At 45.2% G+C, this 23,242-nt stretch overlaps 1 protein-coding gene across 3 annotated transcripts in view; it reads left to right on the top strand.

Annotated features, from left to right (window-relative positions):
* The first annotated feature begins 8,054 nt into the window (after positions 1-8,054).
* The window catches only part of arap2 (ArfGAP with RhoGAP domain, ankyrin repeat and PH domain 2), a 185,281-nt gene continuing 170,093 nt past the window's right edge, over positions 8,055-23,242 (top strand). For all 3 annotated transcript variants that reach the window (XR_006661293.1, XM_045221712.1, XM_045221713.1), the window contains exons 1-7: positions 8,055-8,184; positions 13,644-14,569; positions 17,141-17,226; positions 19,005-19,081; positions 19,752-19,816; positions 20,512-20,913; positions 23,014-23,083. Coding sequence is in view for 2 of the 3 variants with exons in the window: in XM_045221712.1 (XP_045077647.1) it covers positions 13,770-14,569; positions 17,141-17,226; positions 19,005-19,081; positions 19,752-19,816; positions 20,512-20,913; positions 23,014-23,083 (1,500 nt within the window). In the remaining variant the exon portion in view is untranslated. The remainder of the gene's footprint in view (positions 8,185-13,643; positions 14,570-17,140; positions 17,227-19,004; positions 19,082-19,751; positions 19,817-20,511; positions 20,914-23,013; positions 23,084-23,242) is intronic.

The following is a 23,242-nucleotide window of genomic DNA, read 5'->3' on the forward strand; positions in this document are numbered from 1 at the left end:
GCCAACGCCGAATGGAGGGGAATAGACGCCGCAACCATCACCTACGCGGAGTTCTCCCGCCGCTTCAGGGCTGTCTTCGATCATCCACCTGAGGGGAAAGCGGCGGGAGAGCGTCTATTCCACCTCCGACAGGGGGAAGAGGAGCGCACAGGAGTTCGCACTGGAGTTCCGGACACTAGCGGCGGATGCGGGGTGGAATGAGAGGGCCCTCATCGACCACTACCGGTGTAGCCTACGAGAGGACGTTCGTCGTGAGCTGGCCTGCAGGGACACCAACCTGTCGTTCGACCAGTTGGTGGACATTTCCATCCGTCTAGACACCCTGCTGGCTACCCGCGGACGTCCCGAGTGGGGGTCGTCCATTCCACCCTCCAGCACCTCCGAGCCGATTCCCATGGAGCTCGGGGGTACTGGCGCTAGAGAGAGGAGGAGAGGGAACCCGAGGGGGGCCATCCCCTGCACCACCTGTGGTCGTGGAGGACACACCGCGGCCAGGTGCTGGGGAGGGTCTCCTGGGAGAGGTGACAACAGGCCACGCACTGGGGAGTCATTTCAGGTGAGTAGGCGCCCCACTTACCCAGAGCTTTCTGTTGGTCACATGAGTATTCCTGTGAGATTTCCACAGGTGGCACCTCATTCCCAGCATAAGGCGCTAGTAGATTCAGGCGCAGCTGGGAACTTTATTGATCGGGCATTTTGTTGTAGGTTAGGAATTCCCCTTCGGCCGGTAGAAGCTCCATTTCCTGTCCACGCATTAGACAGCCGGCCGTTGGGGTCGGGCCTGATCAGGGAGGTCACAGCACCACTGACGATGACCGACGCAGGGGGTCATGAGGAGATCATTCAGTTTTATCTGATTGACTCTCCTGCGTACCCCGTGGTGTTGGGCCTTCCCTGGTTAAGCACCCATGATCCTACCATAGCGTGGCAACAGAGGGCTCTTATGGAGTGGTCTGCCCAGTGTGTAGGGATATGTCTAGGTCTAGGTTTCCGTAGGGGCGACCTCGGTAGAGAGTCCGAACCAAGTGCCCGCACTGCGCATTCCCCCTGAGTATGAGGATTTAGCACTCGTGTTTAGCAAATCGAGGGCAACACGGCTACCTCCTCATAGACAAGGGGACTGTGCGATAAATCTCCAGACAGGAGCGGCTCTTCCACGGAGTCGTGTGTATCCCCTGTCTCAAGAGGAAACAGCGGCTATGGAGACTTACATAGCCGAGTCCTTGGCACAGGGATACATACGGTCCTCCACTTCCCCGGTCTCCTCGAGTTTCTAATTTGTGAAGAAGAAGGACGGGGGATTGCGCCCGTGTATTGATTACCGTAGTCTCAATCAGATCACAGTTAAATACAGTTACCCACTTCCACTGATTGCGACGATGACGGAATCATTACGCGGAGCGCGGTTCTTTACAAAGTTGGATCTCAGGAGCGCGTACAATCTGGTGCGCATTAGGGAGGGGGATGAATGGAAAACAGCATTTAGCACCACCTCGGGTCATTACGAGTATCTCGTCATGCCATACGGGTTAATGAATGCTCCTTCAGTCTTCCAATCCTTTGTTGATGAGATTTTCCGGGACATGCATGGGCAGGGTGTAGTAGTTTACATCGACGACATCCTAGTGTATTCTTCTACACGAGCCGAGCATGTAGCCCAGGTACGCCGAGTGTTGAGAAGACTGTTGGAGCATGACTTGTATGTCAAGGCAGAGAAATGCCTGTTCTTCCAGGAGTCCGTCTCCTTTTTGGGTTATCGGTTGTCCGCGTCTGGTGTGGAGATAGAGGTAGACCGGGTATCGGCCGTGCGTAATTGGCAAACTCCAACCACTGTAAAAGAGGTGCAGCAGTTCTTGGGTTTTGCTAATTACTACCGGAGGTTTATTTGGGGTTTTGGACAGGTTGCAGCTCCCATTACGTCCCTGCTAAAGGGGGGTCCGGTTCGTTTGCAGTGGTCGGCTGAGGCGGACAGGGCATTTGTCAAACTAAAGAACCTGTTCACCTCGGCTCCTGTGCTGGCGCATCCGGATCCCTCTTTACCATTCCAAGTAGAGGTAGACGCGTCCGAGACCGGTATTGGGGCAGTTCTGTCACAACGGTCCGGCACGCCACCTAAACTCCGCCCCTGTGCGTCCTACTCTAAGAAGCTCAGCTCGGCGGAGCGCAACTATGATGTTGGGGACAGGGAGCTGTTAGCCGTAGTCCAGGCCCTAAATGTGTGGAGGCATTGGCTTGAGGGGGCTCAACACCCTTTCCTCATTCTGACTGATCACCGTAACCTGGAGTACATCCGGGCAGCTAGGAGATTGAACCCTCGTCAGGCTAGGTGGAACATGTTCCTAACCCGGTTTGTTTTTAAGATCACATACATCCCTGGGTCCCAGAATGGTAAGGCAGACGCCCTGTCCCGGCGGTATGACACAGAGGAGAGGTCCAACGAGCCTACTTCCATATTGCCGGAGTCTTGTTTGGTGGCTCCGGTGGTATGGGAGGTCGATGCGGAAATCGAGCGGGCACTGCGTACCGACCCTACTCCCCCCGAGTGTCCTGTGGGGCGGACGTACGTTCCGCTCGAGATTCGTGATCGACTTATTTATTGGGCTCATACATCACCCTCCTCTGGACATCCAGGTATTGGCCGGACCGTGCACTGTCTTAGCATGAAATACTAGTGGCCAACGTTAGCTAGGGATGTGAGGGTTTATGTCTCCTCCTGCTCAGTGTGTGCCCAGTGTAAGGCGCCTAGACATTTGCCCAGGGGTAAGCTACATCCCCTGCCCGTTCCACAACGACCATGGTCCCACCTATCGGTGAATTTCGTAACCAACCTACCCCCCTCCCAGGGGAATACCACCATTTTGGTCGTTGTGGATCGGTTTTCCAAGGCCTGTCGTCTCCTTCCCATGCCGGGTCTCCCTACTGCCCTACAAACCGCTGAGGCCCTATTTACCCATGTGTTCCGGCACTATGGGGTCCCCGAGGATATAGTGTCTGACCGAGGTCCCCAGTTCACCTCCAGAGTTTGGGGGGCGTTCATGGAACGGTTGGGGGTCTCGGTAAGCCTTACCTCGGGGTATCACCCAGAGAGCAATGGGCAGGTGGAACGTGTCAACCAGGATGTGGGTAGGTTTTTGAGGTCCTATTGCCGGGACCGGCCGGAGGAGTGGTCTAGGTTCATCCCCTGGGCAGAGATGGCCCAGAACTCTCTCCGCCACTCCTCCACCAATTTAACACCTTTCCAGTGTGTTTTAGGTTATCAGCCGGTCCTGGCACCATGGCACGAGAGCCAGATCGAGGCCCCTGCGGTGGACGAGTGGATTCGGCGCTCGGAGGAGACGTGGGACGCTGCCCATGTCCATCTGCAGCGTGCCATCCGTCAACAAAAAGGCGAGCGCCGATCGCCACCGCAGTGAGGGACCGGTGTACGCACCGGGAGATCGAGTCTGGCTCTCGACTCGGAAACCTGCCCCTCCGCCTGCCCTGCCGGAAGCTGGGTCGGCGGTTTGTGGGGCCCTTCAAAGTCCTGAGAAGATTGAACGAGGTGTGTTACAGGTTACAACTGCCTATAGAGTATAAAAATATTAACCCCTCGTTCCATGTGTCTCTTCTCAGGCCGGTGGTAGCTGGCCCACTCCAAGAAGATGAGATAGGAGAGACCCCTCCGCCCCCTTTGGACATCGAGGGGGCCCCGGCGTACAGGGTCCGGACCATCTTGGACTCGAGGCGCCGGATGAGTGGTCTCCAGTATCTCGTGGAGTGGGAGGGGTACGGTCCGGAGGAACGGTGCTGGGTGCCCAGGAGGGACATACTCGATCCATCCCTCCTGACTGAGTTTCACCGTGGGCATCCCACGCGCCCGGGTCCGCGTCCTCCTGGCCGTCCCCGAGGCCGGGGTCGGGGTACTGTCACGGTTTCGGCCGAGACTGCTCCTCCTCCTAGTTCGGGCAGGCTTCGGCGTTCGCCGTCCCCGGAGTACTAGCTGCCACCGCTCTATGTTTCGTCATTTGATTGCTTTTGTCTGTCTGTTACACCTGTGTCCATTTGTGTGTTGATTACGTGTCTTATAAGTTCCTTGTTTTGCACTAGAATGATTGTGTGTTGTTATGACTGCCACTGTGTCGGAGCTACGTGATTGCACCCTGTTTGTTTTGTGTTTAGTGTTTACGTGTGTGCGTAATTTTCCCTCGCCTCTTCGTGTATTTTGAGGTCAGGGTTTTTTCTCGTAAGCATTAGACTATTAAAGTCTGTTGGACTTCACCTCTGTGTCCTGCGCCTGACTCCTCCACCACATCCACATCGGTTCTAGTGACACCTACAAACAAGCAAGATTTCTGGCTCTCACAGACCTGTAACTTCTTCTTTAAGAGGCTACTCTGTCCTCCACTCGTTACCTGTATTAATGGCACCTGTTTGAACTTGTTATCAGTATAAAAGACACCTGTCCACAACCTCAAACAGTCACACTCCAAACTCCACTATGGCCAAGACCAAAGAGCTGTCAAAGGACACCAGAAACAAAATTGTAGACCTGCACCAGGCTGGGAAGACTGAATCTGCAATAGGTAAGCAGCTTGGTTTGAAGAAATCAACTGTGGGAGCAATTATTAGGAAATGGAAGACATACAAGACCACTGATAATCTCCCTCGATCTGGGGCTCCACCCAAGATCTCACCCTGTGGGGTCAAAATGATCACAAGAACGGTGAGCAAAAATCCCAGAACCACACAGGGGGACCTAGTGAATGACCTGCAGAAAGCTGGGACCAAAGTAACAAAGCCTACCATCAGTAACATACTACACCGCCAGGGACTCAAATCCTGCAGTGCCAGACGTGTCCCCCTGCTTAAGCCAGTACATGTCCAGGCCCGTCTGAAGTTTGCTAGAGTGCATTTGGATGATCCAGAAGAGGATTGGGAGAATGTCATATGGTCAGATGAAACCAAAATAGAATTTTTGGTAAAAACTCAACTCGTCGTGTTTGGAGGACAAAGAATTCTGAGTTGCATCCAAAGAACACCATACCTACTGTGAAGCATGGGGGTGGAAACATCATGCTTTGGGGCTGTTTTTCTGCAAAGGGACCAGGACGACTGATCCGTGTAAAGGAAAGAATGAATGGGGCCATGTATCGTGAGATTTTGAGTGAAAACCTCCTTCCATCAACAAGGGCATTGAAGATGAAACGTGGCTGGGTCTTTCAGCATGACAATGATCCCAAACACACCGCCCGGGCAACGAAGGAGTGGCTTCGTAAGAAGCATTTCAAGGTCCTGGAGTGGCCTAGCCAGTCTCCAGATCTCAACCCCATAGAAAATCTTTGGAGGGAGTTGAAAGTCCGTGTTGCCCAGCGACAGCCCCAAAACATCACTGCTCTAGAGGAGATCTGCATGGAGGAATGGGCCAAAATACCAGCAACAGTGTGTGAAAACCTTGTGAAGACTTACAGAAAATGTTTGACCCTGTGACATTGCCAACAAAGGGTATATAACAAAGTATTGAGAAACTTTTGTTATTGACCAAATACTTATTTCCCACCATAATTTGCAAATAAATTCATTAAAAATCCTACAATGTGATTTTCTGGATTTTTTTTCTCATTTTGTCTGTCATAGTTGACGTACCTATGATGAAAATTATAGGCCTCTCTCATCTTTTTAAGTGGGAGAACATGCACAATTGGTGGCTGACTAAATACTTTTTTTCCTCACTGTAGATATGGGAGTTTATCAAAATTGGGTTTGTTTTCTAATTCTTTGTGGGTCTGTGTAATCTGAGGGAAATATGTATCTCTAATATGGTCATACATTTGGCAGGAGGTTAGGAAGTGCAGCTGAGTTTCCACCTCATTTTGTGGGCAGTGTGCACATAGCTTGTCTTCTCTTGAAAGCCAGGTCTGCCTACATGCTCACTGAGTCTGTACATAGTCAAAGCTTCTCTCTCTCTCTCTCTCTCTCTCTCTCTCTCTCTCTCTCTCTCTCTCTCTCTCTCTCTCTCTCTCTCTCTCTCTCTCTCTCTCTCTCTCTCTCTCTCTCTCTCTCTCTCTCTCTCTCTCTCTCTCTCTCTCTCACCACACACACACACACACACACACACACACACACACACACACACACACACACACACACACACACACACACACACTCTCTCTACTCTCTACTCTCTCTCTCTCTCTCAGAGAGTTTACAGGGCAGCTCACAGGACAGTTCACAGGGCAGCTCACAGGGCAGCTCACAGGGCAGTTCACAGTGCAGCTCACAGAGAAGCTCACAGGGCAGTTTACAGGGCAGTTTACAGGGCAATTTACTGGGCAGCTACAGGGCAGTTTAAAGGGCAATTTACTGGGCAGCTACAGGGCAGTTCACAGGGCAGTTCACAGGGCAGCTACAGGGCAGTTCACAGGGCAGTTTACAGGGCAGCTTTCTTGTCTTTCAAAAGTGGTATGCTATCCCTATCTACTGTCTACTGATGTACACTGCATACATGCTGTTACTGTAGGAGGTGACTTTTCAGGAAATGGGATTTCCCTGAAGTCACTTGACTTGGACTTGTTATTGCATTCATTCATTGAGTTGGGCACAGGTAGGACACAGTGTGCTTGTACAAGAATGAACCAGACAATGAAATGGTGTCTTTTCAGATAATTTACTCTCATTCAAACTCACAAACTCCTTTTCTATGTCACGCACACACACAAAGACACACACACACACACACACACTACCCACCCCCTCCCCTCACACAACCCTTCTGATGTTCAGATGAAAGTTACACAATAACTGCTCTTCACAATAGCAATCAGAGTAGGTACCCCTTACCCATGAGGTTAATGGAACATGATATATCCCATCAAACACCAATGATTGATGAAATACATGTCATATTACACCAACCACAACACTAGTTAATGAGGCAGTCTCTAACTTTTTATTTGAAATAACAATTTCTCTATGGGTTTTAGGTGACTGTATATTTGTGTGTGTGTGTGTGTGCAGAAGTACTTAAGTAAAAATACTTTAAAGTACTACTTTATTCGTTTTTGGGGGTATCTGTACTTTACTATTTATATTTTTGACAACTTTTACTTTTACTTCAATACATTCCTAAAGAACATTATGTACTGTTTACTCCATACATTTTCCCTGACACCCAAAAGTACTCATTACATTTGAATGCTTAGCAGGACAGGAAAATGGCCCAATCACACACTTATCAAGAGAACATCCCTGATCATCCCTTCTGTCTCTGATCTGGTGGACTCACTAGACACACATGCTTAGTTTGTAAATTATGTCTGAGTGTTGGAGTGTGCCCCCTGGCTATCGGTAAATAAAAAAAAAAAGTATTGCCAACAGGAATTTGAAAGGATTTTTACTTTTACTTTTACTTTTGATACTTAAGTATATTTAAAACCAAATACTTTTAGACTTTTACTCAAGTAGTATTTCACTTTTACTTGAGTCATTTTCTATTAAGGTATCTTTACTTTTACTCAAATTTGACAATTGGGTACTTTGCCCACCATTGCGTGTGTGTGTGGGTGTGTTACTGTGTTGGTGCATGCTGATACATTCCTGTCTAGGTAGAATGCATTGCCCGAGGCCTCTCGATCAAGCTAAGACACGCAAAGAGAAAGTGGCTGTGCTCTTCTTGACTTGACTTAAAGGCACTCTTTTTTTATGAACGGACGCCATAAGGTTGGACACACAGGGAAAATACAGTATGATAATATTTTTAAAACTGTAATTGCATTTCATAGCTGACAATCAACAGACAATTTATCTGTATAATCATGTCATAAAAAAATTAAGGAATACTGTGCGAATAGGAATCCATAGCAAGACAATTACATAATGTTTCACAATAATAATAGCCCTATAGAAATCGCAGACCTGTGAATTCATACTCAGACAACAATAGGTTTATAGGTTTAGTTATTTAGCCATGCTGTGTAAAGACGGATAATTACTAAAGCAACATCGAACAGTTGCTGGAATGGGCGTGGAGTTGTAACATCTCGCTTCAACGGGCAACAGAAGGAAACGGGTGGCAAGTGTCAAACCAACCACGTTCTGGAAGTTGGTATCTGTAACTAGGAAGTACAAAACTCGACAACACAGCACGCGTGTGGCAGAACTAGAATGAGATGATACCTGAGATTTCTGCTCACCTGTTTTGAACCTCAGGTAAGTTCAAAGCCGTCGGACTCAAGCGCGTAGGCTACTATTGGGTAACCGCACTGACTTGTTTTGTTGTTGTGACAGTCCGGAACGTGGGAAACTCGCGACATATTGTGAGGTTAAAACGTATTCGTCATAACAATGCAGACTTGTTGTGAAACACATCGGAGGAAAACAAGTATTTCATATATTTTAGAATCGTGGATACATGAATAAATAGATAAGTGTGAATATTGCGCATTTATGCGCTTCTTATGTTAATGTTACAAACCTGATCTTTTCGAAAGTAGGCCTACAACGTTTTCTTAGAATTATGTTTGACAGTTGACGCACCGTTGTGTATCCTCTTTAAGGTAAAAAAGACGTACATACTGATAGAGGCTTTTATTCGTTGTAGTGCTTAGGCTACAAGTGATGGACTGTCTGTTGTCCCCACTGATCACTCACTCTGTCAGACGGATGTCTGGTACCGCAGCTATGGCTATGCGTTCAGAGTAGGCAGGCCTTCGGTTACAAATGCTCTCCTTTATCTAAAGGCAGAGGAGGTTGATTACAAAAAGTGTTAACTGTCTGAGTAGCCCACATCAGCTATGAGACATCTGGATGACAATCAGTAGATTGGTTTAAGATTAAACAGCGCTTGTAGTAGGAAACAAGTGGATGTTAATCAGCTTCTAACTGGCTCATAAATAGCTTATATGAAGACGTGCCTCATCACAATCTCTACAAATCAGTTGTACGTTTTGGATATAAATACCTGTATGTATATGCTTTTTTAATGGGGGTTTTAGGATGGTAGGTCATTCCTAACACGGAAGTATTCTTATCACGGAGGCGAATGGAAATGTGAAGTTGGACTTTGTTCTTGGCTGAATGCTGTCAAGACATGTGAGGCATGTGTGAGTGTGTTAGTCATTGTAGGACCAGCCTGTGGGAAGGATGGGCTCTACCTGGCTGTGACACACACACACACACACACACACAAACACACACACACACACACACACACACTTTGCATTCCTGTCTTAAACATACTGAGCTCACACTGTGTGTGTGTGTGTGTGTTAGAGAGCTCATATCCCTATACATGATGCTGATTCACTTAGTATTTTGTTTGCTGTTTGTCTTTGAGCATGTTTGTCTCATTGTCCCAGCTGACATTCGAAACCTCACTCTTCATTCTATAGCGTTCTCTGTCCTCTCTCAATTTCTCTGCTGTCACGTAGGTTGATACATTGCCATGTTTTCATTTATAAAGCCCTTTTGCAAAATGTCCCACTGTACCTTACAGCTTTACTAAACTTTACGAGTTACCACATCCGGTCTCAGGGATGACTAACTCTGGAAATTCCTTTGGTCTCTACTGAGTTAGGTAAATCAGCTTTTAGTTTTGTTGTGCTTTTAGTTTTCTTCAAAATGTTCTGAAATGTGATGTTCTGGTGCCTCTAGGGCAATTCAGAAAGCTGATTGAGGACCTTATTACTGATGAATGTGTTTGTTTTTTTATGACTGTGTTTTTCTTTCTGATTGTATTTATATTTTGATGTGTATTTTCTGTAATTTATGTAATTCAGGGCTCATCTGTAAAATAGACCTTGGACTCAGTATGACTCCCTGATAAAATATAGGACCTTGGTCTCAGTATGACTCCCTGATAAAATAAAGGACCTTGGTCTCAGTATGACTCCCTGATCAAATAAAGGACCTTGGTCTCAGTATGACTCCCTGATCAAATAAAGGACCTTGGTCTCAGTATGACTCCCTGATCAAATAAAGGACCTTGGTCTCAGTATGACTCCCTGATCAAATAAAGGACCTTGGTCTCAGTATGACTCCCTGATCAAATAAAGGACCTTGGTCTCAGTATGACTCCCTGATCAAATAAAGGACCTTGGTCTCAGTATGACTCCCTGATCAAATAAAGGACCTTGGTCTCAGTATGACTCCCTGATCAAATAAAGGACCTTGGTCTCAGTATGACTCCCTGATCAAATAAAGGACCTTGGTCTCAGTATGACTCCCTGATCAAATAAAGGACATTGGTCTCAGTATGACTCCCTGATAAAATCAAGGTTAAATAAAAATTCTCACTGATTTTCTTATTTTTTGCCAGACAGGGCATAGTATTGGATCAAGGCTTTGTGAGTCCATTCCATTCTAAGGTTTGCAGATTGGGTGGTGTGTGTGTGTGAGTGAGTGAGGGGGTGGATGGTGGTAACCAGGGAGGGACTGCAGACTGAGGCAGGTCAGGTCAGGGGTGTGTGTGAGTGTGTTGGAGTGTGTGAGTGAGGGTGTGTGTGTGTGTGGTACAGTCAGTAAGAACTGGCCCCTTGCCAATACAGGTCCCTGCATGTTAAGTGAATAATACACAGAGCTATATCGCTTTATACGCAGCAAGATAAATCACTAGAGAAATCACCTTTCACCTCTTAAATGACCCTCTCCTTTACACTCCGTGGGCCGAATCTGTTCTTCACACGTGAATGTAACTTGACGTAAGCGCAACATCAACGCAATGCTTCATGTCAACGTTTGGAGTTGGGATTGTTGTTAAACGTCAGTTTCTCTTCATCTTTGATGATCTCTTGAAAGGAAACAAACAAACTAGCAAGCGAGCATGCATACACCCACACGTAGCCCTTTACACTCGTACCCGTTGGAAATGGCAGATTTGGACACTGATAAAACACCTAAATTGGAACACACTGGCTGTACAGTAACATGCTATACAAGACGTCAGACCTCAGGGTCTCTGCTTCACAGCTCTGTAGGGGGTTTTGACTGACAGCCGTTCTGAACTTCAGCACAACAAGTTGTCCCCAATCTCTCCTGCTGATTGGGCAACTTTAGAAAAATGTTTGTTGTCTGAGTGAGGGGAAATGCTGTACATTAAGAGGACTCAATGTATTTTGAAAGATGATATTTGATTATAATAAATACCAGTTTGATGTCACACAAGCAAGCCAAACACCCGTGAGTCCAAATGTGCACTTCACAATTTACGAATGATAAAACTCATGTCATATACAGTGTCAACGTTCATGAAAGCTATGTTTGATGTACAGTTTCAAGATGACATGGCGTTATACCCTGGGTCGTCCTGAACAGAATGAGCCTGTTTGTTGTATTGTGAAGAAAATTTGCCGCGGAACACGCATCTGAGTGCGCTCATGACTCCATTCTATGCGCACCAACTGCGGCCATGATGAGTTCAGATCTTTCTGTGGCCCTCACCCCAATCAAAAGTTGCCCATCCCTGATTTAGCTAGTGATGTTGGCAATAGAACAAGCTTTTCACCCCTGACCCAGATTGCAATTTATAACGGACCTTTTTTTTGGATTGCGTAAACAACAATAGTAATTGTGTGATGTCGGGGATCCAGGGCTGTGTTCCAAACAAAATAACTACAAGTGTGCTTGCTCTAGTTCCTCAACGGCCCAGCTAGGAGAGCTCAAAAAAAGCTCCTTATAGTTGAAGACTGTTCTTTGTGTCATAAAAGTGCATTGAAATTACTTAGGAACTGTGCACACTTTGGAGAGGTGTATGGCCACTTGGAGACACCAGTTAGTCCTCTCACTCAAACCCTTGTCATTGTGTTTGTCTTATGTTGCACCTACCCCACATTTTCCAGGAATATTCATTTCATGTTACTGAATGTATCCAGAATATTTTCAGATTTCATGATCAATAAATTTGGAGAAAAGTACAGTAAATGTAAAATGCACATAAATTCAACAGTGTAATGTTTGGATTCAGTCTTGTCAGGTGAACTGTTGTGTCCTCACCTTTTTAGTCTAATACTTTTCAAATGATCTCCAGACTGTTCCCTTTTTATTGCTACCATGGTTATGCATATGCTTTCCATATTCCTTCTGTAAGAAACTTTTCAATTTAGCCCTATCCATATAGGCCGATTCCCACAAGTGTAATGGGTTAAAGAAGAAGAGGTCTCAGTCGAAAGCAGAAGCGTTCTGGTATAGCCTCAGTGGTTGTTATCTTCAAAGCAGAAAAGTGGTCATACCACATATAAATGAGGTTACTGTTGTTCCTCAGTGTCCATGCACGCTTCTCTCTTTGACGTAGTCACTTTAACTCTACTCACGTACATATGACCTCAATTACCTCGACTAACCGGTGCCCCCGCACATTGACTCTGTACCCGCACATTGACTCTGTACCGGTACCCCCTGTATATAGCCTCCCTACTGTTATTTTATTTTATATTTTCTACTTTCTACTATTTTTCATTTAACCTTATTATTATTTTTTTAATCTTAAACTGCATTGTTGGTTAAGGGCTTGTAAGTAAGCATTTCACTGTAAGGTCTACACCTGTTGTATTCGGCGCATGTGGCATTTTTGTTGTTGATTTGATTTGATTTGACTTATCATTAACACCACCATACAGGGCTTCCAATAACAGTCAGGTGTTGGTCTGATGCTGCTGTATAAGAAATAAAACTGCACGTGTCAGGGTCATATTCATTAGGTGCCAAACGTAAGAAAACAGACTGAAACAGGACTCAACAAATACACATTTTTTTGTTTTCTGTTGCAGAACTTTTTGAACCGTTTTCCGTTGCATGCTTGTTATAGCGTAAGGCTGAAGTGCTAGTCAGAACCGACCCTGTAAACCAACTGACTTATGGGGCGGCGGGTAGCTTAGTGGTTTAGAGCGTTGTGCCAGTAACCGAAAGGTCGCTGGTTCTAATCCCCGAGCCGACTAGGTGAATAATCTGTCGATGTGCCCTTGAGCAAGGCACTTAACCCTAATTGCTCCTGTAAGTTGCTCTGGATAAGAGCGTCTGCTAAATTACTAAAATGTAAAATGTATAAATGTAATGAATATTGCTGCAGAGCCTTGAAGTGTGACCTAGAAGTTGGCACTGTTGGGCCTTGTGGGTATTGAGTTGGTGTTATTAGAGTTAGGTGAAGTTTGTTTACAGGAAGTGTTTATAGTACATGTTGTTATGGGGGTGGGAAGGCTTTTTGCAGTGGAGGACCAGACACTATGGACTAAAAAATGACAACAGAGTGAGGTTAGTTCTTATTTCAAAGGTGGATAGAATAGGACATGTCAAGATGCAGGGTCAATGAGACCTTAGAGAAAATTTGCTATTTCTATTTCCTGCTGAAAATTGACTGAAGATGGACTGGCTTGTTCAACAATAATGCATATTATTTATAGCTTTGACATTTGAGGTGTTAGGTTAACACTGTGGTGGGGAAAGCACAGGGGCACATTAGCTTCCAGTTCTTCTAGCTCATCTAGTGAGTGCACAGTGCAGGATTCTAACGTTCTTATGTAAAAATGTCAGCTTTTAATGGAAATGCATTGATAAGTGGATTTGGAGGAAACATCATGATTTTTTTTTTTGGGGATGATAGATGCACAGATACATTCGCTTCCAACTGTCAGAGGCATAATACCTTCTTAATTGTATCCCTCTGTTTCTGTCCTCAGCAAAACCACCAAACCTTCCCCTACCCAACACTTTCACCAATGCTGATCTGCGTTAGATCCATCATCAACCCTTCTCTGGTGTGGTAGCTTTCTGGACTGAATCTAGACCACCACCAGACACCCACCATGTCGGATCCCACGGACCCCAGAGAGGAGATCCTAGACTGGCTGACCAGCCTGCATCTGCCCCAGTACGCTGACGGCTTTCAAATGGCGGGCTTCCAGTGCCTGAAAGACTGCAGGGGGCTCACTGAAGATCGCCTCCTGGAGCTCCGAGTGTTCCCTACAGGCCACCGTAGACGGATCCTACGTAGTTTGGAAGTCCTAGGAGTGGCGGTGGAAGAGCAGGGGGATGAGGAAGGGGAAAAGGAGGGGGAAAGGAGGGGGCGGGGCCAAAGAATGCCCCTCCTCAAACCCAGACACATCTTCATGACAAATAAGAAAAGGGTGACTTCCTGCCAGCCTAGTGCGAGGGTAGAGCAGGCAAGACGGGAGGGGAGGCAGACCCTACCCCCTGGGGCTGGCTTAGGGATCGAAGAGACAGAAGAGGAGGAAGACACTAACAATTCTATAAAGAGGTTCCTGAGACCACCTCGGCCGACACCGCGTGACCCTCGTAACATACGCACCACCTCCTCAGCTTCGACCTCCACATCTGGTAGCTCTGGAGAGGTGCCCTCTGATTGGGAGATCTCCTCTGAGGAGCCCTCCCCTTCCTCTACAGACCTCTCCCCCGGGCCTGACCACATCCTCTCTGGGAAAGACCAAGAGGCTTTCCAGGGGGAGATGGTGGCTAATGTGATCTATGAGAAGGGCCCCAGCTTTAAGACACCAGCCAAGGGCCCCCGGCCCACCCGCTCCTACAGACTGAGGCACCGGCCGGTCCCTGAGATTCCTGACCAGGTCATCCAACCCCCGCCGGACTGGTAGGCACCTCTCACCCCTCGCCTCTCATCTGTCTATAATGTATTGATAAGTCTATTATAATATTGTTAAGTGATCAATGGATGTGTATACAGTTGATTTTATAGGTTTTGAAACTTTGGCACTTTCTCATAGGTGACCCACCTTCTCTTTTCAGTCTTTATGTTCCAAAATTTCAATGGTGTTTTTTTTTACACTGTTTAAAAGTACAGACTCAGAGCTTCTAAATGGCATATCATACACTGTAGTTGAAGGAAACATGGGGAAGTAACGCCGCTTTAAAAGGTGATACACTTAGAATCCCATTTAGGAGAAAAAGGCATTCAAACATTTTGTTGTGATTTTTCACACTTGCTCTACATTAATCCTTGGGAAACATATTTAGAAAAGGACTACTTTCACCAAATTGCCAAAAATGGATTCTCTGAACACTGTCTCACCAAGTTACCCCATTAGGCAAACCATTTACAGTATTACATTGCCCATGGTTGTATAATAAAAATAACCTTTCACATTGACCAGCTACAGTGCTGTTCCTTGTTTCCACCCATTTAGCATCGTTCACACCCTCTAAAGCCTTAGACCCACCCATCTCTTAAATAATTGACGTTGGAACACGTGTGACCGTGGCCAATGTGCTAAAACAGTGAGGTAGTGCTTGAAAAACAAAAGGTAGGAAAGGCAGTAGCTTACAATTAGGAAAAAACTTAAAACACGTAAAGGCTGAGCGCATATTTCTGTCCTTCCCTTTGTCCATAGGCCTTTTCATTGCAAAAGTCCTGATCTTCTCAAAAATATATGTTTGCTGGGTTGTGTCCAGTCCGGGGGGATGCTTTCACATCTCTGGGAGGAAGAATGTCAACATCGCACAGCAGCTGAAACGTGGTTGCATGGGAGTGAAAGCTCCTTGGCCACAACAACACCAGCCTCAAGACAACTAAAGCAGTAAAGGAGGACAGCAGACTAAAATAGACAAGACATTCAAAACTTGCATACCAGCAATACCATTAATTGACCCCCAAGTCAAAGCAATAAGCTCAAAGTCCAAATACCTGAAGGGTTGCTTGTTCACCCTCGATCATCTCCTTGTACTGGTGGCGGAGAGCAGGTTTATGCTGAAAAACACATTCCAGAAAAAGAGGTTAAAACATGAATGAATTAATGTCCTGTAGCTTGTTATTGCCTATTGACTACTACAGCTGTACCAACATGCCATGTACACACCTTACCTGCTTCCAGCCCAGCAATGGCAATGCAGACACAAGATAACTAGCTAGATTTAGCTAAAATGTAGCTTTATAATTACCAACTGGCTATATGTAAATGGAATTCATCTATCTAGCCAGCTAGGTGAACATGCCCAAAATCGACCTCAATCTATAATCCAATAGCTAGCTAGCTATTTAGCTATCATTTCGTCGTGGCTAGCTAGCTAGCCAACTTGGCATGTGTCGCTATAATGTAACATGGGGTTTGATTAGCTTGCTAATCGATTAGCATTCACACCACAGTGGCTATTTTTGGTAACTAGCTAGTTAAACATGACAAACTGGCCAACATGAAAAAGATTATCATTATGTCATGCAATTCGTTAGCTCATCAGCAATTAACATTTAACAGCAGAATGCAACTGGCGAGCTCAGCTATCTGTCTTAACGTTGCTTCGTCCCGCAACGAGCCATCTGTAAACAATGTTGATGAAAAAAAACGCTAAAGTTGAAATACCTCTCCTGTGAAGTAGTGACGTGCATCATACGCCCATCTTTCTGTAATGGGTTAGGAGACAAACAGCGCAACATTATTGGTTAACACTCAGAGCCCCCGGAATTCCATAACTACTAGAATGACCATGATGGTCATTCTGACCGTTGAGATTTAAATTGGGTAAATATTCCATTATGTTAAAATAGGTCATAAGAAACCTCAGGACGCCGAAATGTAATTTATAATCAGTCAGAACATTTATTGATTGATCCAGAAGTACATAGACTGTAAATACTAAAATAAGACGATTGTGTACTGTATTTTGTGACTGTAAGACAACAGTTGCCTGACCAGCTGGCCTGTCCAAACTATACCTAACCTATATTGAAACTAATTTCACACATATATAATAATAATAATAATAATAATAATAATAATAATAATAATAATAATAATAATAATAATGTAGTCTAGTCTAGTCTGATGGGTGACAATATTATCAATTGTCAAATTGAGAATGAATAGACTGATGACCAGCGCAGCGTGCATTGACTAAGAAGAGAACAGAGCTTACCAAATAGCACTTTTTTGATTGCTATACCCTACCGGAAAGAGCAGATTCAGTTCTTTGCCAAACAACTCTCAAAATTATGCGGATGGACTGTTTCAGATTATAACTTTTGCCTAGAATAAGCGCAGCTCCACACGTTCCTCATGTGATTACTGGCGACAATCCGCAATAGCCATTTGGGGAAAATATCCTTTCTAGTGTTAATGCTTCACTAACTCAAAGGCCTGTATGGTTTTCTTGATCCCTTGTGTATCAGTCAGTGTTCTAATAAAGTTATCCCATTCTTTTCCCTCCTCAGGAGCGTGCCGCCGCTAACATCCACAACCGACCTTGAAAACCTTCCCTGCGCCAAGGGTCCCAGCGGTGCTAGCTGCAAGCAGAAAGGTCTCCTAGCAACATCCTGCTTTAGCTCTGCAATGAATATTTAATATTATGGAGTCAGCAGGCACTACTATTTTTTTGCCCTGATGAAAAAAAAGGAAGGGAAGAGGGGAAACGGAAGCGATAAAGAGTGTTTTAGATTCATCATGGGAGGAAGCAACGTCCCGTTTTGTGCGTGCATGTGTCTTGCTGGGATTGCACTCTCTCTCGCTCTCTCTCTCTCTCTCTCGCTCTCATCTTGTGTAGTGGTGACAGTGAGTCCTAGTGTATATTCCGCCTAGCTCTTGTAACTCCAGAAGTTGTTTAACTTTGTTGGCAAATTTACCTTTAATGATACCTGCAGTGTGCATGTGTGTTGTGTCTTGTGAGGTCTGTGTTGATGCCTATGGTGGCTCCCATATCTGTTGAAAGTGGATCTGTCTCTTTCCTTCCAACAGTATATACAATAAATACAACTTTCTTCCTAGTTCCTACCTTAGTCTACCTCTACTTTTCTTCCTCTGTTTGATGTACTTGGTCTCTCTCTCTCTCTCTCTCTCTCTCTCTCTCTCTCTCTCTCTCTCTCTCTCTCTCTCTCTCTCTCCTCTCTCTCTCTCTCTCTCCCCCTCTCTCTGTCCTTCTATCTCTCTCTCTCTCTCTCTCTCTCTCTCTCTCTCTCTCTCTCTCTCTCTCTCTCCCCCCTCTCTCTGTCCTTCTATCTCTCTCTCTCTCTCTCTCTCTCTCTCTCTCTCTCTCTCTCTCTCTCTCTCTCTCTCTCTCTCTCTCTCTCTCTCTCTCTCTCTCTCTCTCTCTCTCTCTCTCTCTCTCTCTCTCTCTCTCTCTCTCTCTCTCTCTCTCTCTCTCTCTCTCTCTCTCTCTCTCTCTCTCTCTCAGCCCAATAGATGATAAACGACCCTACTGTCTCTGACACCAGACCTGTCCATAGAGATAAGGGTGTGATAGTGTGCTCCTCTTCATCATAGGAATACAACACCCACACCAGGTCCTAATATCTCCCAGTGCCTTGTCTCGATGGCCTATCTAGTAGCTCCTGTCTATGTACGTGTCTGGCAATACGTGTGTGTGTGTGTCGATGTATGTGTGTGTCTGTCCGCCGGGGGGTGTCTGCCGGCCCTTGCTGTCCCCAGGAGATGGGCGATGTTATTTTTCACTGTGACAGGCGGTGGCCCACACTTGGTCTACAGACTGATGGTGTCTGGGTGGTCTCACACTTCCTCCCTCTCTCTTCCCCTCTCCTCCTTCCTCGGCTGAGGTCCCTGTTGGGACTCACACAGGGCCAGGGAACGTCCTTGGTAGGGCTAGTGTCTGTCTGAGAAAGGGAGAACAAGTGTTTGCACTTTTGTAGAGGAGAGACGGAGGGAGAAGAGAGAGGGAGAGGAGGGGAGACGACAGGGAGGGAGAAGAGAGAGGGAGGAGGAGGAGGGGAGACGACAGGGAGGGAGAAGAGAGAGGGAGGAGGAGGAGGAGGGGAGACGACAGGGAGGGAGAAGAGAGAGGGAGGAGGAGGAGGGGAGACGACAGGGAGGGAGAAGAGAGAGGAAGGAGGAGGAGGAGGGGAGACGACAGGGAGGGAGAAGAGAGAGGGAGGAGGAGGAGGAGGGGAGACGACAGGTTGGGAGAAAAGAGAGGGAGGAGGAGGAGGGGAGACGACAGGGAGGGAGAAGAGAGAGGGAGGAGGAGGAGGAGGAGGAGGAGGAGGAGGAGGAGGAGGAGGAGGAGGAGGGGAGCGTTCTCTGTGAGAACTAATGATAATGTTTTATGTGTGTCCTTCTCTACTCTAGCCCCACTGCAAAGAACATTGTCTCCCATTGTTCCTTATGGAGAAACATTCCTATACAACAACCCAGAGAACATACTGGTAAGGTGAAATACTTTAGAAACTGAAGTTGTATATGCACACAAATAGGCCCACTACTAATTTGTAAGTCGCTCTGGATAAGAGCGTCTGCTAAATGACGTAAATGTAAATGTACTAATAAACACTTAGACCTACAGTTGTATTGATTACATTCAATATAAAACATTATTTACAGTCAGGCAATGATGACAAGATCTCCAGAGAGATTTGGTCATGGGGAGGCTGATCAGAGCCTGGTAGGTCCCACCTGTGCCAAGTGAGTTATTTTGGCAGGTGCTAAGCCCTATTCTTCTTTTCTTTGATATTTGTTCAGTGTTACCCCTTCTACAGAGTGTATATTCTCAGAATCTTGCTTGACATTTTCACAGTTTGAGATTCTGTGGTAGTAGCTAAGAGAGAAACTCACTATCCAGTTCTATTTTCTACTTTCTAATTGTCTGCACACACACACACACACACAAATCCACTTCCCCCTGTCTCTTCTTTCAATGCAAATTGAGAGTAAACTTGGGGCTCAATCAGTTTCACTTTGGCCTCTGTGGTTAATAGAAATGTCACCTGCTAGCCTATCCGCTAAGCTAACCTAGCCACTATGCTATCAGGCTAACAATGCCTGTTTTGAAAATGCCTTTTTGTGCCTTGATGGCTAATCTGCGTTCTTCTTTATCAGGACCAGGGTACTAAAGAACTGTTCAAGAAAGAAGTCACAGAGAAGCTCAAGCAGAAGAAGCTGAGGTAAAACGAGGGCACTCTGAGACACACTAGTTGTATCTAACAGTAAACACTATCTTTGCTTAGTCAATAAATAGTCTAAAAGTATTTCAAAAGAGGAAGGCGTTTATCTACTGAACTTGGCATGGTTGCTAAACCCAGCTGCTGTAGTCTGTACAGTAACCATACAGTATTGCACCAAATAAAGCTAAACCAAATTGTGTCATTTTATTTTTTGCACATGCAAAAGTATTATATACAGTTGAAGTCGGAGGTTTACATACACTTAGGTTGGAGTCATTAAAACTTGTTTTTCAACCACTCCACAAATGTCTTGTTAACAAACTATAGTTTTGGCAAGTCGGTTAGGACATCTACTTTGTGCATGACACAAGTAATTTTTCCAGCAATTGTTTACAGACAGATGATTTCACTTATAATTCACTGTATCACAATTCCAGTGGGGTCAGAAGTTTACATACACTAAGTTGACTGTGCCTTTAAACAGCTTGGAAAATTCCAGAAAATGATGTCATGGCTTTAGAAGCTTCTGATAGGCTAATTGACATTATTTGAGTCAATTGGAGGTGTACCTGTGGATGTATTTCAAGGCCTACCTTCAAACTCAGTGCCTCTTTGCTTGACATCATGGGAAAATAACACAAGTGGTTGATTTGAAATATATAGATTGATTTATTGAATGCAACCCTATCCCACAGAAAGAAGCATGGTAAGATCAAGGAGTCCATGAATAGCAACAAGACACAGGTCCCTCCACATGCGTCAACGGTCCACACCGTCTACGACAATGACTACACTATAGTGGAAGAGTGCACCGCCAATTTAGAACTATCCAATCAGCCTAACGCTGCCACGGCGACTCCGGAGCCCCTCCTCTCCGGTCCCCTGCCCGGCCCCACCCTCTCCCAGGTCGTTCCCATGACGATGGTGGTGTGTGACATCTACTCGGAGCCCTTTGACACTCTGGGGGGTCTGGTGAAGAATACGATACCTGCGTTACCAGCAGACCACGCTGATAATATCTCCCCCTACGCCTGCTTCTACGGGGCCTCCAAGACCAAACTCAAGATGGGCTGGCTGGACAAGCTCTCACCGCAAGGGTAGGACCACAGGATGAAATATAACATTATATTGTAGGCCTGTAGCATTATATTGTAGTAAGCTCAATGTTAAATTAAAAATCTACATACCATCATATCTAAACCAATAGGACACCAATGTCGATGAAAATGTGCAAATCAACTTGATTGGACATACACAACACACTCCTTGTCTCTGGTCATGTGCCGTCAGGCTGTTACCAAGAACCACATACCGGATTCTTAACAGGGTCGTTAACTATTGAGTTTTCTGCGTGTATCTAACTCAAAATCTACACGTCGGATTAAAACGAGACTTAAAACACTTTAACATTTTGGATTGACTAAGTTTGTAGGTGCAACAGTTTTTATTAAATGTAGAATTTATCTCTCTCACGTGTACATTTCCGTCCATTAAGAACCAACGACTTCTGACAATGCTAACATATTTTCAGCCGAATCTCAGAGTTCTATCTAACTGGGTTGAGCAATTCAATTGCTCGGCAACAACACAGCTGCAACATGCTGCCAGTCACAAGAAGTGGCTGAGAACAAACCTAGGCTACTGTAGATAGCTAGCTATATGGTGGGATTCAAGCTGAGGTTAATAAATACAAACATATATTTTGATTAGCTAGGTAGCTAGCTAGCTAACGTTATCTAGCTAACGTTGGCTTTCTTGTCCAAAGTCCAGCAGCTAGCCTAAGTAGCTAGCTAACACCAGTCAGCTGAAAGTTATCTAGTTAGCTAACGAACAGGCAAAGAAAGGTAGCAAGCTATATTTGTTTATAGAAGGTTTGTTACACAAATAACTTCAGCCATTAGCAAGGTAGAGCCAGAAGACAACAGATGACAACAACATCTTGACACAGAAGCTAGATAACGATAGCTAGCTCACGTCCAAATGCCAGTCCTACATTGTTCCACAAAACATAGCTAGCTAGCTACATCAGTTCAAAGCCAACACCAAGCTGTAATAGGCACAAGAAAGACGTGGCTCTAGTGTACAAGGGGATCTCTTTGTTTAGTCTCTATGGCTGAGGTATACAACCTTCAAAAGTCAATGACTTAAAACCGTTTTCCTTTACTTTGCTTTCAATTGGAATTGAGTCATATTTTACAATGTAAGACTGTCACAATCAATTTAGCTATTCACCTTCTGAAAACTGCAGACAATTACTTTTGGCTATCCATGGTCAATTCTAAACATACTTTAATAGAACTGATTAGAGCTATTAGAGTGCAACAGCCAGCAGACCAGGGTTTAAACCAGCAACCCTTGCAGTTATGCAAGCACACCACCTGTGCCATTAAGGCCCAGACCTTTTGGCAGAGGCCAAATATTAAAGGTTACAATAACTCTGCCAGTGGCAGACTTGGTTTTGTTTTTACTTCTTTTTTGTACACCAGCTTCAAACAGCTGAAAATACAATATTTGTGGTTATTTAAAATATATTTCAGAGCGGTTTAGATAATACAATAATACTCTACACTTGCTTGTTTTGTCACATAAACTGAAATTAGGCGAACTATTAGAATTTTAGCAAACAGGAAATGGCGGAGCGATTTCTGCATAGTGCACCTTTTTAAATACCCAGGCGTTGTAAGATCTGGGATGCGTCTGCAATGTAGTCGTGCAGGAACTCGACCAATGACTACCCAGAATCCTCGTTAAGTGGGAAAACAGCAGTTATTTTTTCTGTTCTCGTCCTCTTCTGTTTAAGTGTGAGAAACCCTATTTTAGTTTTCACACCCTCAGAGCAAACCAGGGGTTGCGTTTTATTTAGTTGTATTTCTCTGCATGATGATGCTTTCATAGTTCCTCTTACAAAAAAGTCTGCCACTTCTCTTTTTTTTATTTAGCTTTGTGCCCTCCCTCTGAACACCTGATTAGCATAGAGTTGTCACACTGCCTTAGTTTGAGATGTTGAATATTCATTTATTTTAGCAGCATTACCAGCACCCTGTTTTAATGTACCAAATGGTATGATACTATTCTACTGTACAGAATGAACTTTATTTATACAAAGTTGAATTAGCTCAAAAACAAGTGTCTTGTGGTTGGGTTTAAATGCTGTTTACATACTACTTTCTGTTCAACTTTCCCTCTTTCACTTTCAGAAAATGTGTCTTTCAGAAAAGATGGGTAAAGTTTGATGGAGAGAACCTCTCTTATTACAACAATGATAAGGTCAGTGACACACACACACACACACACACACCAAGTGCTTTCACCTAACATTTTACACACTAACACTGCCATGCTAACGCTAACGTCCTCTCCTCAACACGTTCATAACCTCCTACACACCACCACCACCACATATCACACCTTCATTATTTGAAGAAA

Source organism: Coregonus clupeaformis, chromosome 8, assembly GCF_020615455.1.
Source record: "Coregonus clupeaformis isolate EN_2021a chromosome 8, ASM2061545v1, whole genome shotgun sequence".
Lineage (NCBI taxonomy): Eukaryota > Metazoa > Chordata > Actinopteri > Salmoniformes > Salmonidae > Coregonus > Coregonus clupeaformis.